Source organism: Crassostrea angulata, chromosome 7 (genome assembly GCF_025612915.1).
Source record: "Crassostrea angulata isolate pt1a10 chromosome 7, ASM2561291v2, whole genome shotgun sequence".
NCBI lineage: Eukaryota > Metazoa > Mollusca > Bivalvia > Ostreida > Ostreidae > Magallana > Magallana angulata.
The window spans coordinates 23,353,413-23,369,925 of NC_069117.1; the positions used below are offsets into that span (position 1 = coordinate 23,353,413).

At 35.1% G+C, this 16,513-nt stretch overlaps 4 protein-coding genes across 5 annotated transcripts; 2 read left to right on the plus strand and 2 right to left on the minus strand.

The window, feature by feature from the left end:
- Positions 1-376: 376 nt before the first annotated feature.
- Positions 377-3,165, minus strand: LOC128156586 (uncharacterized). Its single transcript, XM_052818773.1, has 5 exons — positions 3,067-3,165; positions 986-1,131; positions 727-891; positions 593-639; positions 377-472 (listed from the first exon to the last, which is right to left on the minus strand). The coding sequence occupies exons 1-5, from the start codon at positions 3,114-3,116 to the stop codon at positions 422-424; spliced, it is 459 nt and encodes a 152-aa protein (XP_052674733.1). The 5' UTR covers positions 3,117-3,165; the 3' UTR covers positions 377-421.
- Positions 3,166-9,146: 5,981 nt separating this feature from the next.
- Positions 9,147-10,321, minus strand: LOC128155784 (uncharacterized). Its single transcript, XM_052817642.1, has 5 exons — positions 10,166-10,321; positions 9,871-10,013; positions 9,606-9,770; positions 9,481-9,527; positions 9,147-9,212 (listed from the first exon to the last, which is right to left on the minus strand). Exons 1-5 carry the CDS (start codon positions 10,213-10,215, stop codon positions 9,159-9,161), a joined length of 459 nt encoding a protein of 152 aa, XP_052673602.1. The 5' UTR covers positions 10,216-10,321; the 3' UTR covers positions 9,147-9,158.
- A 418-nt stretch (positions 10,322-10,739) lies between these two features.
- On the plus strand, positions 10,740-12,466 carry LOC128155786 (uncharacterized). Its single transcript, XM_052817643.1, has 5 exons — positions 10,740-10,895; positions 11,314-11,435; positions 11,565-11,729; positions 12,102-12,148; positions 12,352-12,466. Exons 1-5 carry the CDS (start codon positions 10,843-10,845, stop codon positions 12,397-12,399), a joined length of 435 nt encoding a protein of 144 aa, XP_052673603.1. The 5' UTR covers positions 10,740-10,842; the 3' UTR covers positions 12,400-12,466.
- A 585-nt stretch (positions 12,467-13,051) lies between these two features.
- Positions 13,052-16,382, plus strand: LOC128156150 (uncharacterized). Of its 2 annotated transcripts, none has more exons than XM_052818181.1 (5): positions 13,052-13,202; positions 15,413-15,534; positions 15,703-15,867; positions 16,119-16,165; positions 16,290-16,382. In XM_052818181.1, the coding sequence occupies exons 1-5, from the start codon at positions 13,150-13,152 to the stop codon at positions 16,335-16,337; spliced, it is 435 nt and encodes a 144-aa protein (XP_052674141.1). In that variant the 5' UTR covers positions 13,052-13,149; the 3' UTR covers positions 16,338-16,382. The 2 variants fall into 2 exon arrangements, with proteins under 2 accessions (XP_052674141.1, XP_052674142.1); XM_052818182.1 differs by lacking the exon at positions 13,052-13,202 and adding an exon at positions 14,814-14,963.
- Positions 16,383-16,513: the final 131 nt, after the last annotated feature.

The following is a 16,513-nucleotide window of genomic DNA, read 5'->3' on the forward strand; positions in this document are numbered from 1 at the left end:
AACTATGATTAACAACTCCCAACTATAGTTAACGAAATTCAATGTAAACGATACTCGACAGATGTGGATCTATTTTTAATAAATACGTTTATCTTCAGACAAATAAATTTGATTAGCACTGTTTAACGAAATGGCTTACAGCCATTAAACTTGTGTATGAGTTTACAGTGAAATAAATAGTTAACAAATCGTTAACTTTAGTTCCGATTCGTAAACTAAAGTTTACAGTCGATAAACTTAGTTTATCAACTATTAAAACTATGTTTGGCTCATTTATATGAATTTGGCGCGCCATTTATATGATATGATACCGGGTTGATTCGCACTGCCGTTTCAAACTATATACAGTTCGGTGAAAAACAAGGAACAACATCTGTGCAATTCAAAAATTTACTTGTAAATAAAAAAAAGGCAGAAACGTTTATCCTAGATGGTGTCCATGTCCGTGAAGATGAGCGAGATCATGTAGAATCTATGAAATTAGATTTTAAGCATATATCGGCGGGAAAAAAATCGTTCACACATGTGGATAATATATCATATTAATTGATATCAAAGATTCAGTTTTAATTTGCAAAACAATGACACCAACCTGGTTCCAAAAATTGTAGAAATCGGTTTTGCTTACGGTACCATCTCCTGGAAAGTGATTTCGAGAACGATATAACAGCTATCAACAATTTGAAGTACATTATTTACCGTAAGGTGACAGAATCGTTATATTACCATCAATATCCATTTTTGCGTAGAGTTTATCAAGATCTTGCATCCCTAGATGGTGGTCACCATCAGCATCATAAATATCATAGAGCGCATGCGCATAGCTCAAAAGCTCTGGTGTCTGTGCACTCAAGAAAGTTGTGTATTCGTGGCGTGTGATCGTTCCATCGTCTTAAATAAGTATGTATATTAAATAATTTATATTATCATTATTTAATAATTTTATCTAAAATCAAAGGAAAAACAACTCAAGTCTGGTACGCACTGTTTAGGTCATAGTAGGCAAGTATTGTGTGGAGTTCCGCCACCGAGAGGACGTCATCGTTGTCGGTGTTACTGCTCGTCCAGTATTTGTCTATGTGCTCTTGGTATTGATCCTCTGTAAGCCCCTCATGGTGTCCATGGTTCTGACTTTAAAACAGCAAACATAAAATTATGGCCACTGCAATATTACCCCCCCCCCCCATTACCCCAACATACTCACATTTTCAGTCTATGGACGGCAAAACTTTCTTTCTTGCTTTAAGAGGTCATTTTCTAAAAGACTTTATTATTCTCATTGAAAAGAAAAATTCTGTATACAATTTTTAAACAAAATTAAAACTAAACTTTTTGGATTTGTTCCCTCTTTTCTGGGTTTTGATGTATCAAAATATTATATTGATTTTGTTTAAGCTGGTCTGTTTCGTATTTTAGCAATTTTTTGAAAATAAGTTGTTCGTTTTGCATTATTGTCTTTTTTACCCTTCCCCCCATAGGCGTGTCATGATTTTGACCCAAGATTCCTTAAGCAAGTTTAAGGTCATTGAAAAAATAAGTTACTAATTTGTGTCTGCTTTATAGTTTTCTTACGGAGAAACATTACACGTTCTTACTTCATATAAAGATTGCTTATGACATGAGGATATGTTAGGAACTTTACCCCGGGTCAGTTTTGCAAGTTCATGGTCACTGTTTAAGAAAACGCATAATTCATGTCTAAACTATTATAATATCTTGTTATGGAAAATGATTAAAGGCTAAATTTGACACAAAGATTGCCTGTGACCTGTAATATCTGTATAACCCCTTGGTTATTTGTGCAAGTTCAAGGTTACTTAAGAAATAAAGTACGAGTTGTCGTGAATGTTGCAGAATAACCTCCGAGGTCGAGAAATGTTGCTTTGAAATATAAAAGCCGAGGCGTTAGCCGAGGCTTTTATATTTCAAACAACATTTCGAGACCGAGGAGGTTATCCTGCAACATTCACGAAAACAAGAACTTTATTTCTATTCTACTAAAATGTAACAGCCCAGTATTTCTATACAGTTCGTTTCTCCTATAGAGAGACATCTAGGTCATTTTGAAGGCTGTTCCGTGTAACCCCAACGGTTTTGTTAGTAATGTTTACATGTGTATCGATCAAAGGAATCGCATGCAGACGACAGAATTTATCTTTGGATTTTTAATTCTCTTCACTTCATTGTAAAATATCTGTGAGTTATATTCCTAATATTTTAAAGGGAATTTTATACGATTATTACTACTACACGTTATATATTTTATGTAAAAACACGCAGTGATAATGTGCTGGGGAGGTCCTAGGAACAGCCGCATTGATCTCTTAAAATTATCATTAGAGGCAATACACATCGTTTTGACTGGAACTAACACGTGAAACTGATATGGTTTTAAAACATTTTAAAGTTTGAAGTTGTACTTTCATGATCAGTGCGAGACAAATAAGTATTTCTTATCTGATAATTTACTGATGACGTTCGTGGTATATAGGAGAATAATGTCCGCGGCATCTCTTTGATCTTGGCAATAACTGTAGTAGAATATAGGATAAGAGGTGTATCAATTACATTCTTGTAGAGAAATACTTGAGTTATTGTATTTTTTAGCGGGAGTATCATTTGTGAGCTTGCTCACAGCACATCTAGTTTAATAGATTTATGAATAGATTTATGAATTTTGTTATAAAAATAATAATAGTGTGAGATTTTTTTCAGCTAATGTAAACTACGGAGAGATTTGGGGTTTGAATTCAGTGTGTTTTTATAAAAATCTTTTTTTTCGAACTATTAAATATTGAGAGGAAATAAACTAATCTTGACCTGCAGACCTAACCCCGTAAAGAAAATAACCTTTGATTACACTGCATGGTACCGTCAGTTGGTTTTTAAAATCTGTTTGTTTGACTGTATGAAAGTTTCCGAATGATATAAGAATGAGAAGACTAAAACGTAGTTTATAATTTAAAAAAAAATGATTAAAATTTTGAAGGTAGACCTAATATAGCTGATTTGTTGACCTGTTGGCCACCCAGCCTAATGAAATACAGTTAACTTTTGAGAACTTACCTATAAGCAGGTGTGCTTGCCACACAAACAATAAACAAGAAGGAAATCATAATGTATATAGAAGCTGGCAAATTCCAGAGCAACGTCTATGAAACGTGCATTGACAATGGAACTGGAGCCTTTTTGAAGGTTGACGCATATTTATACGAGTACCAGCACATTGCACTTCTCAGCGATAACTTTAGAGTTTTCATTCTATGGATAACAGTAGGTTGACAAGATATGGATATCCTATATATTGTTAATACAGTAGCAAAATTATCTAAGGGTCATCCTAATATAGGTTGTATCGTTTTACAGAGAAGGAGAGAGAAAGAGAAAACGTAAAAGATGCCATATTCAGATAACCTCTATTCAAGGTTTATCGTGCCCAATATACTTATGTAACATTTCACCTGAGGTCAGGATTACCTTTGCTCAGGTTTGGATTTTTAAAAACAATTTTTATACGTTCAACATTTTAATTTATAAACATTTTCTAAACAGAAAACTATGCTTTTAATAATATTACGCTTTATATCCATATTCTGTGTATTTGAGGAAGATACGCAACGAACAGGGAAGATTTTGAAACCGAAGAAATTTGAACTAATTTTTTTCACATTTTTTCATATTTTTGAAGCAATTATGAACATATTCACAAGAAGTAAGTTCAATGATATTTAAGATATTTTTTTGCAAATTTTGTGTCATTAACATATCAATTGCATTTTGAGTCCTTGAATAATCCTAACAAAAATAGGTCGAATTAAGAAAACTGGAAGAAGAAATTCGAATAACACATAAAATTTAAAATTTTGACAATGAATTAATATTTATAATATATAATAAGAAGCGTCCTCATTATATGATTGTTCTCCTTCTCTCTGCTACATACAGCAATATAATGACTTCATATTGGAGTTGAGGATCTGCAGTTTATCCGAACCTTGAGGCCCAGATTTTCTTAAGCATGGTAAATGCAGCATTTGCCTTGCCAATTCTTGGCTTGATGTCACGGTCTTGGCCACTCTGTGTACCAACCATACTCACCGAGTAGATGAAGGGCTCAACTTGTTTGATGGGCTCATCACCAATTGCGACTGGTGTTTGAGCAGTGGTGTTGATCTTCCGTTTTCTGTTGTCTTCTTTGATCTTGAATCCCGCTCCTGTTTTTGTCCTGCATTTGTCTTTGGTGGTGCGAAAGGAGAGCCAAATCACCGACAAAGTCGAGATAATTGATTTGCACCACGATTGTCCAATATATACCATTGGTCCTGCCTAATACGGCAGTCCTCATGATCTAGTCAATAAACCAGAGGAAGAGGTATGGTGACAGTCAACATCCTTGTCGAATACTGTCTTGACATTAAAATTTTCGGACCTCTCGCCATCATGGGCAACTTTGTAGGTCATGCGATAGTATACAATTATTTGATGCTTGAGCAGTCGATAGACCAGCATATTTTTGCCGAGGTGCAGGGAACAGCTCAGTATGATCTATTGCCCGAGGCCAACCGAGTTGGCCTCGGGCAATAGATCATACTGAGCTGTTCCCTGCACCAAGGGGGAAAAAATCGGGTCTTCATACCATGAAGATAAATTTTAAGAACAATAGTAAAATGAACATAATAAAGTTATCTTTTAATCTTTCACTTTTTCTAAAATACGTCGCCGGTCCAATAGATCGCAGTCTATTGACCGGCGGTTAAATAGATCGCAGTCTATTGACCGGCAATTTAATAGATCACTTTCAAATCTGAATACACATACAAAATAGACGAAAATATTTAATTTGTAATAAAACAACAAAATACCTTTGATTAGGTTATAATGGCTGTTGCAAATCAGAGAGACGAGCTTCTCGGGTACTCCAATTTGCCTTAGTATCCTCCACAATGTATCTCGGTCCACTTTGTCGAACGTTTTCTCATTTCCGATGACGTTGATATTTAGGGGGTATTTCCAAACTGAACAGCGCTCGTAAACAGGCACTGATCGCCATATTTTTCTTTCACCACTATCCCTACAACCCCTTTATTACCCGCAGACATCTTAACAGTTCAAAATATTTCGCTGTATAGAGGTCTCACCTGTTTAGGAGTATATCTTGCTCCAACGTGTTTCTCAGTCGCGACGAAATTATTAAATTTTCGCATTTTTTTTTTCAAGCCAGAAGAATACTAGCATTAAATGAACAGGCCAATCCATTATTTACAAACAGAATATGCACATAAAAAAGAAATGTATGTATAAAATCCAATGACTATACGAAAGGAATACTACACGTCAGCCTCGAGTTTCAGGTCTGCAATCGGATGTAACGAAAGTTTATATGCCTATTGATAAGCGGTGTTCAGCATCTTAAAAGCTGCTTCTGGGTCCGCTTTGACGGCCTAGCTGTTATTTTCTGAGTTTGGCAATTGGTCTTCTAATCTCTGTCGTAGATAGCTTGTTGCAGTCGTATCATCTTTGTTTGGTGTTGGTCTGTTTGATAGCTCTCCGAAGCGATCTACCCATCTCACAAATTGTTCCTCTGTTGTTGTGAGAGGGTTCCCGTTCTTGTCCTTCTGTGACTTGTCTGTCCGCTAGAACCTGTTGGACAGCTTTTAGATCATATACAGTTCTTTCAAGCCTCCTTGTCATGCAGCTTCTTTAGTTTGTTTTGACGTGTTGTCAGTGTGATCCCGATTATATTTCCTGAAGCTTTTTTGAATATCTTTCTCTGTTGCATGCTGTGGACTACAGCTATTCTCGAGTTTTTGCATTTACTGCCCTTGCCCAGCTTCTGTTCAATTCCGCCTTCTTTTCTTTCCAGTTTCCTCATGGTATCTTCAAATATTCACTAACGTTGAGCCTTGCTCCTGTCAAGGACTTCCTCAGATGTGTCTCACCAGATTTATTTGACGTGCTGCCATTGTGTATCATTTTTTGCATTATCGTTTTCTAACTGGTATTGTAGGGATTGAAACCAGTTGGACAAAATGAAGTAGAATGCTGTATTGACTTTATTTGTTTTGGGCGCATTCAGGTGGTATCTGGTCCCCGTGTTTGTCGTGTTTTTTTTGGGGTTTTTTTTTTTATACTTTTTGAGGTGTAGCCTTGCTGGCATCATCAGAAGGTTGTGGTCTGATAAAATCCTCTCTCATCACCCCGACTAAAATTAATCATTAATGTTGCAGCAAAATTTGATTTGGCACACTAGGGATTTTCACTCTGACTATTTTATAAGAGTATTTTTAATTACTATATTACTTTATGAAGATTTGTTTTCAAAGGCCTTCAGCAATAAGTATTAAGTTCAATGATTACTCTCCAGGACCACCTGGTTGCAGATCCAGTACAGTCCGTCCTTGTACAGTGTTATCTTTAGGGACAGCAACTGCTATTTTACAAGGATACTAGTATATGCCAATTTCCTTTGGAGGAGTTACCAAGGTAGTTCACAAATGGTTTAATTAGTCTTTTATGTGAAACCTGTGATTCCTTTTTTTTGAACACTCGGTTAAAGATCCAGCAGGGCAATCCGTTCCTTTTCAGAGTTAACTGCATGTATATGTTCTATAGTATTCAAGGCCTTATAGTTTTCCACTTCTTTAGATTCACATACAAGAAAAAAATCCCACAATAAATACAATTTATACTTAAGAGAAACTTGTGAGAAAAAAGAGAAAACTGTTTCGAATATCATTCGATATCAGAAATAAATATATCACATTATTCTGAAAAATCTTTGCTAGACTACAAATGTAAGTGTCTTGTGGCGTTTTACTTTATCGAGGTGCGATTAAAACTGCTAGATTAATTTGCATTAAAAACAATGTCTGATAATATGAGATTTATCCCTGCATGAGAAATCCTATAAAGGTTAATTCATTCTACCTTTTATTTCTGACTGCTGTATGAACTATTCAGAACATAATTTACGTTAAAGTGACGTACAACGGTGTCCGTAAGGTCGAATGTATATAGAACTTCCCCATTCTTTTCTTTCATGTTTGGTTATATATGCTTGAAGGTTTTAGAACTTTAGTTTTAAAAAAGATACTGCAAAGAATGTAAAGATTTCTAAAGTTTGTGAAAATATAATATCAAGCACTTTTAAGAAATGTGATTATTTTTTTAAATCATAAGGCTTTATCATTTTTTATTGAGAAACAAGTTCTGGTCAGGGTAAGCGACAATCCACTTCTTCAAGGTGAAATCATGATCAAACACTTCCTGTTAGAGTCCAGGGACTCGTAACATAAAGAGTAATTAAGTCTAAGACTGTGCTTAAGTAGGACTTATGTACATTCTTAGACTTAAGTCCGTAACTAGAAGAGTGCTTAGCTAGGACAATTTACCCAAAACTTACGCGGCCGGTAGAGGTGACTTAAGTATGTCCTAAGTATTGTTTTCACACATTTAGAAGTTTTATTGTTAATTATTTCAATTCAGCATATGATTACAGAGTATTAATCACATTTATGATATTTACACAGAATCAATATCTTAATATTCACCAATATAAAATTTTGATTTGATCGATATAAATATTAACAGTGGTCGTAATGATTTATAACATTTTCCATACATACTTCCATAGTATGCAAGTGGGCTGCTGAATATAGGTTGTAAACACGTAATGGTCGGTTTACAAAAAGTAACTGCATATATACAATAAACTCGCGAAACTTGAGAAATTAAAAAAGGACGTTCGAAGACAGAAAAACCCTCAGCGATTTTAAAGACGACGACTGCCTCAGTTCAATATTTTGACTTAATGAAGAAATTATACTCAGAGTATGTGAACTGCCTTATTGGTGAGGTCAGATGTAGAACAAAAGATAAAAAAAATTCCACTATATAATTATATCAAGTTCTAACGGCATCACGATATTACGCCAATGGCAGTCTAAGAGACCGACTAAAATAGTGAATATTCGTCAAAACAAAGAAGCAGCAACGATAGACTGAATATCTTGCCCGAGATCCATCGCTTTTAGCTTTTTGAAAAAAATAGATACATGTATGTATACTCGTGCCACCTTGAATTTCGTGTCCGTACATTTATATCTACCCCCATCTGATATCAAAGATGTCATGCACATGTATCTATAAAAATAATAGACTGAATATCTTGCCCGAGATCCATCGCTTTTAGCTTTTTGAAAAAAATAGATACATGTATGTATACTCGTGCCACCTTGAATTTTGTGTCCGTACATTTATATCTACCCCCATCTGATATCAAAGATGTCATGCACATGTATCTATAAAAATATGATTACCAATACATTCAAATCCGACAAAAGAAATGCAAAATACGTTTTTTACTTTTAACATAAGCATGACTTAGCTAAGACATTGCTAAGTTTGCTTTATATTAGGGTATAAGACATACTTAAGCAGGACTTATGTAGGTCCTAAGAATCTGCCTAAGTCCTACTTATGACCCTACTTAAGTCAAAATCTTAGCATGCTTCATGTTACGAGCCCCTGATGATGACCGAAACACATATACACGTATGCATTATTTTCTTCATAGAACCAGGTTTCTTTAGATATAACTTACATTCACATACAGTTTACTTGCAGCTTCATTTAGTTTATCTCCTATGCAGTTGCCGTAAATTAGGATGTGTGGCCATCTTGTACATTTGTTTTGCTTTTACATCTTTTGGCGACATTTTTGGCCAGTTTCGGGCAGAAACAAGCCTGTTCAAGAAATGTTTATATTCTTATCCTCAAATGTACAAGATGGCCGCACATCCCCCTTAAATCTACTTGCGTGTGAAATTTTTATTTGTTTTTGCATTGTAAGGGGTCTTAGAATGAATAAATTAAGAGATTTTTCAATAAAGAAATTTTTTGTTTATTAAAAAGATATGATGATTCTAAAAACCTAAACCATATTTCAATGACCTTTGTTTGGGACAGATTTCCTGTTGTTGTGTTGAGACAAAATAGTACACATAAACAGAATGGATTTCTTGATTTCTAAATACTAGTATAGTAATACTGGTCCAATTGCAGTATTCCTTTAACACGTAATCACTCTCCCATGAGCTAGCTTGGTGACAAATACAGGAAAAACAAATGTAAGATTTAAATATTTATTGCTGAAATTTCTATCCAACAAGATGTTGTCCATGCCCATGTAGATGAGCGAGAGCATGTAGGGTCTGTAAAAGATGGATATATACAATGTACATGCACCGGAAGAGGAAATGATTCTTAACACAGATCGAAAGCGAGTTCAATAGAGTGAGCCCTCGCGAGCGCGCGCCAAAATTCCCTATACCCACAATACAAATTTTGGCAAGCGATCGCTCGCGCTCGCTCTGTTGAACTCGCCATTGCTGTATTTATGGCTTATCACTTTACATCGAAGGTTCAATTTAAATTCAACAGTTTTAATTTTTTCCCTTTTGAATGATATTAACCACTGACCTGGTTCCAAAACGTATAGAAATCAGTTTTGCTTACGGTACCATCTCCTAAAATGTGATGTCAAAGACGTGATACAGCTTTGTAAAATTAGTATTTGCTTTAAGCTAACAGAAACATTGTATTACCATCACTATCCATTTTGGAGTAGAGTGCATCAAGATCTTGCATTCCTAGATGGTGGTCACCATTGGCGTCGTATATATCATAGAGCGCATGCGCATAGCTCGACAGATCTGGTGCCTGTGAACTTATGAGATTTGTGTATTCGTGGCGTGTGATCGTTCCATCCTCTAAAATATGTACATTTGAAATAATGCTCAGTCGAAAAGCAAGCATTAAATCTAACAAAATATTTAATGGTTTTTAGTTGGATTTAAGACTGGAACGCACTGTTTGTGTCATAGTGGACAAATACGTCATGGAGTTCCACCAGTGAGAGGACGTCATTGTTGTCATAGTTACTGCCCGTCCATAATTCGGTTATGTGCTGTTGGTACTGGGCCTCTGTAAACTCATGGTGTCCATGGTTTTGACTTGTGATTTCAAAGAAATTAAGTGTTACCAGAAACCACTACAACCTTAACAATCTATTCTAGCCATTTAGAAGGAAAATGTTAACTTTGCAAAACTCTTTTTTTGCTTTAGATATGCAGTTACATGTAATATATTAATTTTGAGAACTTACCAGTAAATAGTTGTGCTTGCCCCAAAAATAACAAGCAAGGATGAAATCATGATCGTTTACGTGTAGTTTTCAGAGCAATGCCTTGGAAACGTGCTTTGATAAGGATTTGAAGTCTTATGGCTGGAGGAGTCCCTTCATTGCACAACACAGCGATAAATACTAGCATGTTAAAGTTTATGATTTTCATCTGAAATAATTAAATAATTTACTATAATTTGTTAACATGATAGTTTTTTCCGAACTGGTATCACATGTGTGAAATATGAAAATATATGTCTGTTTTTGCTTTCATTGGGTGAAATCACCTACATGTATATAATTATATCATCGTTTGTCCTGATTTTCATGAAAAGGAAATTAGTATGAAATGATATAGGCCTAGGTGTATGATGCACAGAAAAAATGAATGAATGAAAAGGAAATGATTAATGCCTCATGAGACACACACACAAAAATCTTTTATTAACTTGGCAAAAACAAAATAAATCAGAAGCATTCTGTTGATTTTTTTAAAATTATTATTGAATACAATTAATTGTGGGCTTTATGTAACAGTCTTATCAATACGTGTGCGCTTTATCAGTTCAAATGGTTGAACATCATTGAGTTCCCCCGATATAAAGATAAGACTCAAATCAAGACCTCTTTACATTCCAATTACTAGTACCTACGGCAATATGGAGCGTCTCATCTTGCTCTGTGCTCTCTTTGGTGTGGCCTTCTCGGTCCAGTAAGAAACATATTTATTTGCATTATTTATAATTATCAATAGTTTAGTTCAATTCATTGGCTTATTTTTAATACAAATACATCGGTTAATCAAAGTGACTGAACAATTATTTTCTTGTGTTCGATCAATGATACATTTATGTCTATCAAAGGTTTCATATTCTAGTTAATTAATTACGCATATGACAAAACTACGAGGAAATTAAACAAAGTATCGAAAGTCAATAATTGACTGAGGGATGCACCCCAGGGGCATCTTTGACATAGTCTGTGTTGTCACTCGTTCTTCTCTTTGTGTGCACAACAATAAGGAAGAGATGCTTTAACGAGAGCAGAACAAAACTTTTTTGTCTCAAATAATTGGTTATGTTAGCATACGTCATTTAGGCTCCTAACCTGTATGTTTATTTCCTGAATAGAGTCGACTTCCGCCCATACAACCAGTCCGCCCTGCTGCTTTTCCAAGGATCTGACGCCGATCATGACGGAATCTTTTCCCGCCAAGAGCTGGACAACGAATTCGTGAAATATGACGCTAATGGTTAAAAATATTTGATTTCATAACAATCGTTTTAATGATATAAAAATAAGAGATTAAACAAAAAGATATTTGTTATAATATTGCTGATGTATCAATAGCAATCATATGTTTAAACCTTTTAATCTGCAGGCGATGGTCGCGTTTCCCGCCACGAGTACACAGAGTACGTCACTCTGTCCACACCGTCACTTCATGAATTTTCGCATGCGCTGTACGATGATTATGATGTTTCCGGTGATCATCATCTAGACAAACACGATTATGATTTGTACTACGCCAAACTTGATGCTGACGGTAAAACTTGTTCTATATAACATTCATAGTCTAAATGTTTTACTTGTTCAGTGATCAGAGCAAAACAAAAGAAATATTGAAACAGCGAACACACTGAAAACATATACAAACCATGCTATGCAAAATTGTATTTCATGTACATGACATGCATGCATATTTTCACTTTCTTTGTAACCATAAAGACACGTAATTTGGTTGATTTTAACATTCGGTGATTCGTTTTCCCACAAAGTACAGATGTTTGAGGGGGAAAAAGCAAATGATTTGTAAACTTACAACTCATTTCGATGATGAACATATCTGGTGCATACAAAAAACAAATATGATAAAGAAATAAACATTGGCTTCTATTTTTATTTATTTTTTTAAAAGGTGATGGATCCGTGACACAAGACGAGTTTGTTAACTACTGGGTCGATGTGAGTATTAAATGCCACCCAAAACACCCTAGCCTTTCTAAGACTCGCGTCTCATTCTTCAAAAAACTATATAAAAATAATCATATTACTAAGCTATAACAATGGTGAAAACTCCATTTAGCATCTGTTATTCTAAATTTCTCTTTCAAGGATGAGATTTTCTATTCTGTATTCAATGACTTGGATATTCTTTTTATATATAGCTTTTTATCCGAACTGAACACCTGCACGGAGCACAAGGAAAGAAGTAAACCCAGTGATATATGTATCTGTGATATCAATAAATCCCAACATGGTTCACCACCATGTCTGTTTCAATGTTTTGTTTTGTTTTTGTCTAGCTCTATTATTGGTTAAATTGATTGTTGTCTAAATTTCTGTAGGCAGCGAATGGCAAAATTTAGAAGGTAACACGGCGAACGGAGACTTTCCTTCTCCTTTTCACATCATTCTCTAAATAAGGAATCATTTCTTGAGTATTATGATGATGAAATATGGTCTGGGGTTATCAAATCCAATATAGCTCGAACGGCTTTAAGATAGATTTTATGACGCCGAAGTTGATCACCTAATAATACTCAATGAATAATTCCTTATTACTTACATTTATATACTAGTATGTTTCAGCGAACCAGCTATTGTACGATTACATATTTAGAGAGTTTTCGACGAAATGGACTATACATTACAAAAGTTTATAGTGTAAACTATTATCACAGACAAAGATAATGTAAAATGTAAATATTCATTAATAAACAAAAGAGTTTAGCCTCGACAAAACAATTAATATTGGTTTGCTCTTTTATGCATTTTAACACTTAAGCAAATTTTGGTAACTAACAAACCCAGTGAGTAATATTATACAACATACAACACGACAACTAGAGATACATATGAATGTGTCCTGATATTAGCTTATCTATTATCTAATGCAAGAATAAAAGGAATCGTCTTCGAATATAAGTGACAAGTTTCTTATCAAAATTTCCCCAGTGAGCAGCATGTGGCAGATAGTAGTTCCCGTACTCGTGTTCGGAGTGATCAACGCTGTGCAGTAAGTCATCTACAGCACGAATTCTTCTCAAATTCTGAACTAAATATCTCTCATAACTATTTTGACTACACCTTGCCTTTGATCACTGTGGAGGTAAAGAATAACCACATATTAGTATCAGGAAGGGGGGGGGTGGCATAGGTTCTTACTGTGTTTATCGGGTAGTTTTCTTTGTAGCAGTTTATCAGACGAAAGACCACAATGCACTGCGCGGGTTAAAGAAAGACTGGACTAATTAAGGATTTTTTGTAATATTAGCACGTTCTGTATTCACACAAGTTTTTTTACAATACAAAAGGGTGAGGCTTTTTGAAGTGATAATTAAAATGGATGCAAAAAACCAAAGCACATTAGGGATGAAAAGACATTCGCAGCTTAATTCAAGAATATGCTATTCACAACTTACTTAAGGTGAATGGAATGTTTATCAGATTGCATTTGAAAAAAAAATGGTGTCTTTAATACAGATTTTTATTAATTTATTCTTTTCAATGACAGTTGTTTTGTCAAATACAAGTATACCGATAATAATCAGTCTTAGTATAATACACGTATACTACAAAATCTTTTTTGCTAAAATATTTTGAAATATAATTTCATTTTTTCTAAAAGCCGAAAAAGTTAATGGTAATTCTACCGATTATTTCAGTAAGAGAACGCCAACATTTTACCTTCAACATTTGTAAAATTCTAGAGGTTTTAGAGACTTTGCCCCATGGACAATCGCCAGGGCTTTGATTTGAACCCATTGGGTGTATCTAGGCGCTCAAGGAATCTCTGCCCCTGAAGACATTTGTCAACCGTTCCGGGCACTAGAATCTATCAATGTACTTGAATTGATATTGTCCAAGCTGATTCACGTCACTGCATCTTTGAGAAAGGATCACGCACTAAAAAGATTTGAGAGCTCTTGCATGATCGAGTGCCATTTTGTAGACGTGTCACATTTATAAGTAGTTAGTGGCCAAGTCCTGTTTTTCATTGCAAATCAAGAGAGTAGAAAAACCTCATTAGATATACACTATGTGACACATAGAAGGAAAACATAATTATAGCAAAACGGTTTAGGTCACTATGTTAACTACATGTAGGAAAAACTTTTTTCATGTTTAGGAATTTTAATGAGACGTATAAAATATTACATATCTGTAATCGTAGACTAGATGGAAAGGTATATATGTAACAGTTTTAATGATATTGCATGTGATTTGGTGTTATTTCATGTTGCTAAAATCTATCTAGATGTGTCAACGGGGCAGAGATAGGAACACGACCCAACCAATGAACAGACAGCCATAGATCACGTGATACATCTCAATATCTGGGCTCACAAATAGAAATAGGAACTTATGAACTTACGAACTTCATTGTGGAAAACATGAAAATGAATCGCATCTCATCCTAATCTTTCTTACAGACACCTTTCTCCGTGTATTCCAGGCCTAATTAATTAGAAACCAACAAAAAATAAACATTAGATATTCCTATGAAAAATGGAACCCCCGCACTTACCATCTTCTCCAATCTCCGCCCCTGACCTATTTGACCCATCATTCTTCCGCGTTTAATTAGGTTACCAACGAAATAAGGTGGCTTGTACACAGACCCTAATGTTCTTATCTGTAATAATATTATTGGGTCAGGTCCGTGTCCAATCTTTATAAATACCTGTTGAGAGTGAAACTCGGTTCTACTCCGACTCAAAACCATGGAAAAGTTAGTCGCCTTCGTTTGCTTGCTGGGATTTGCTCTATCGGTGGTGTCAGTAAATTCTCTTTTCAATAACCAGTTAAGATGTTCTTTGGACCATATATGATCATTTCATTAAAAAAAAACCGCAGGATTTTTTTTTCACCCCCACAACAAGTGCTTGTTGTAATGTTTTATTTGTGTTCAGGCGGAAAACGGTCTGTTTAAATATTGAATCAGTTTCTTTTTGTTTTTTACTTTTACATATTCATGGTTAAAAACCTTTAAAACTTGTGCTTTTGGAGGCAATGACCTGGCCCTGGGGCCATAAAAGTTAGATGAGCTCACTTTTGATCTCAGTCTCACTTTAACAAAAGGAACATATAGTGGAAAAGTGAGACTGAGATCAAAAGTGAGCTCATCTAAGTTTTATGGCCCCGGGGCCAGTTTTTCAAATCACTACTTTATTATGTGAAAACCGTGCCTTACATAACATGATGCCGATGACCACTGATTTGCAGGGTGGACTTCCGTCCATACGACCACTCAGCCGAACTCCTCTTTAATGGATCCGACTTTAATCATGATGGCATCTTTTCCCGCGATGAATTAGAGCAGGAATTCAAAAAATACGACGCTGACGGTGAGTGGGCTGGGCCTTTTGTTTTGGTAATTTATTTTCTTACTTAATCACAAGTAATTTGGACTAAAACAGATCATACCGAACATGCTTGAATTTATTTTGGTTGTCGTGACTGGAGTTTGGTATATACCGTACATATATGTACTTTTATTTCATTGATAACAACAGGTGATGGCCGTGTTTCCCGCCACGAGTACACCACCTACGTGACAACAACAACCCCCGAACTCCACGACTTTGCGCATGCTCTGTACGATGATTATGATGTAACTGGCGACCACCATCTTGATCATGTGGATTACGACCAATATTACGCCAAGCTTGACGCAGATGGTAGGTTTATTACGCGTCATATGTTCTTTAAGTTTAGAACGACCGTTTATCATAAAACTGTAAGCTTTGTGAAAAAAGGTTGTCTTTTACAAGGTTTAGGAAAGAGTATTTTAGAGGGAATTGATTTTCCTGTTCCGATATCAGTTTGATTAAATCGAACGCCAAAAAAAAAAACCAACTATAACACAATGTTCATAAAAAGGGTCATTTTTATTCACCAACTGTTTCTTCAAATGAATTATTTCTTGTAGTTGATGGTTCAGTGACAAGAGCTGAATTCGTAGATTACTGGGTTAAAGTAAGTTTATTCGAACACGCATTGTATCTAATTTCATCCATCGAATCGTATTCAATCTGTAATCATTATTCATGAATCAAAATGATTTCACCATTCATGATCTTTTTCAAAAAAATTTCCACAGTTGTTCCAAGCCACAGAACACCTTCACGGCCACGGACACCACGGATAAAAAATGAACTAATTCAATTGAAATAAATCATTCTTTATAACTTGACTCCATCAACATTGATTTGTTTGGAGGGAAACCATTCTTTCTGTGTCATTAAAGTCAGAGGAAAACAATCCAGCTTTTACCCATCTTCTATATTTAAATTGATTCGGAGAAAAACAAAAACACCCACATTT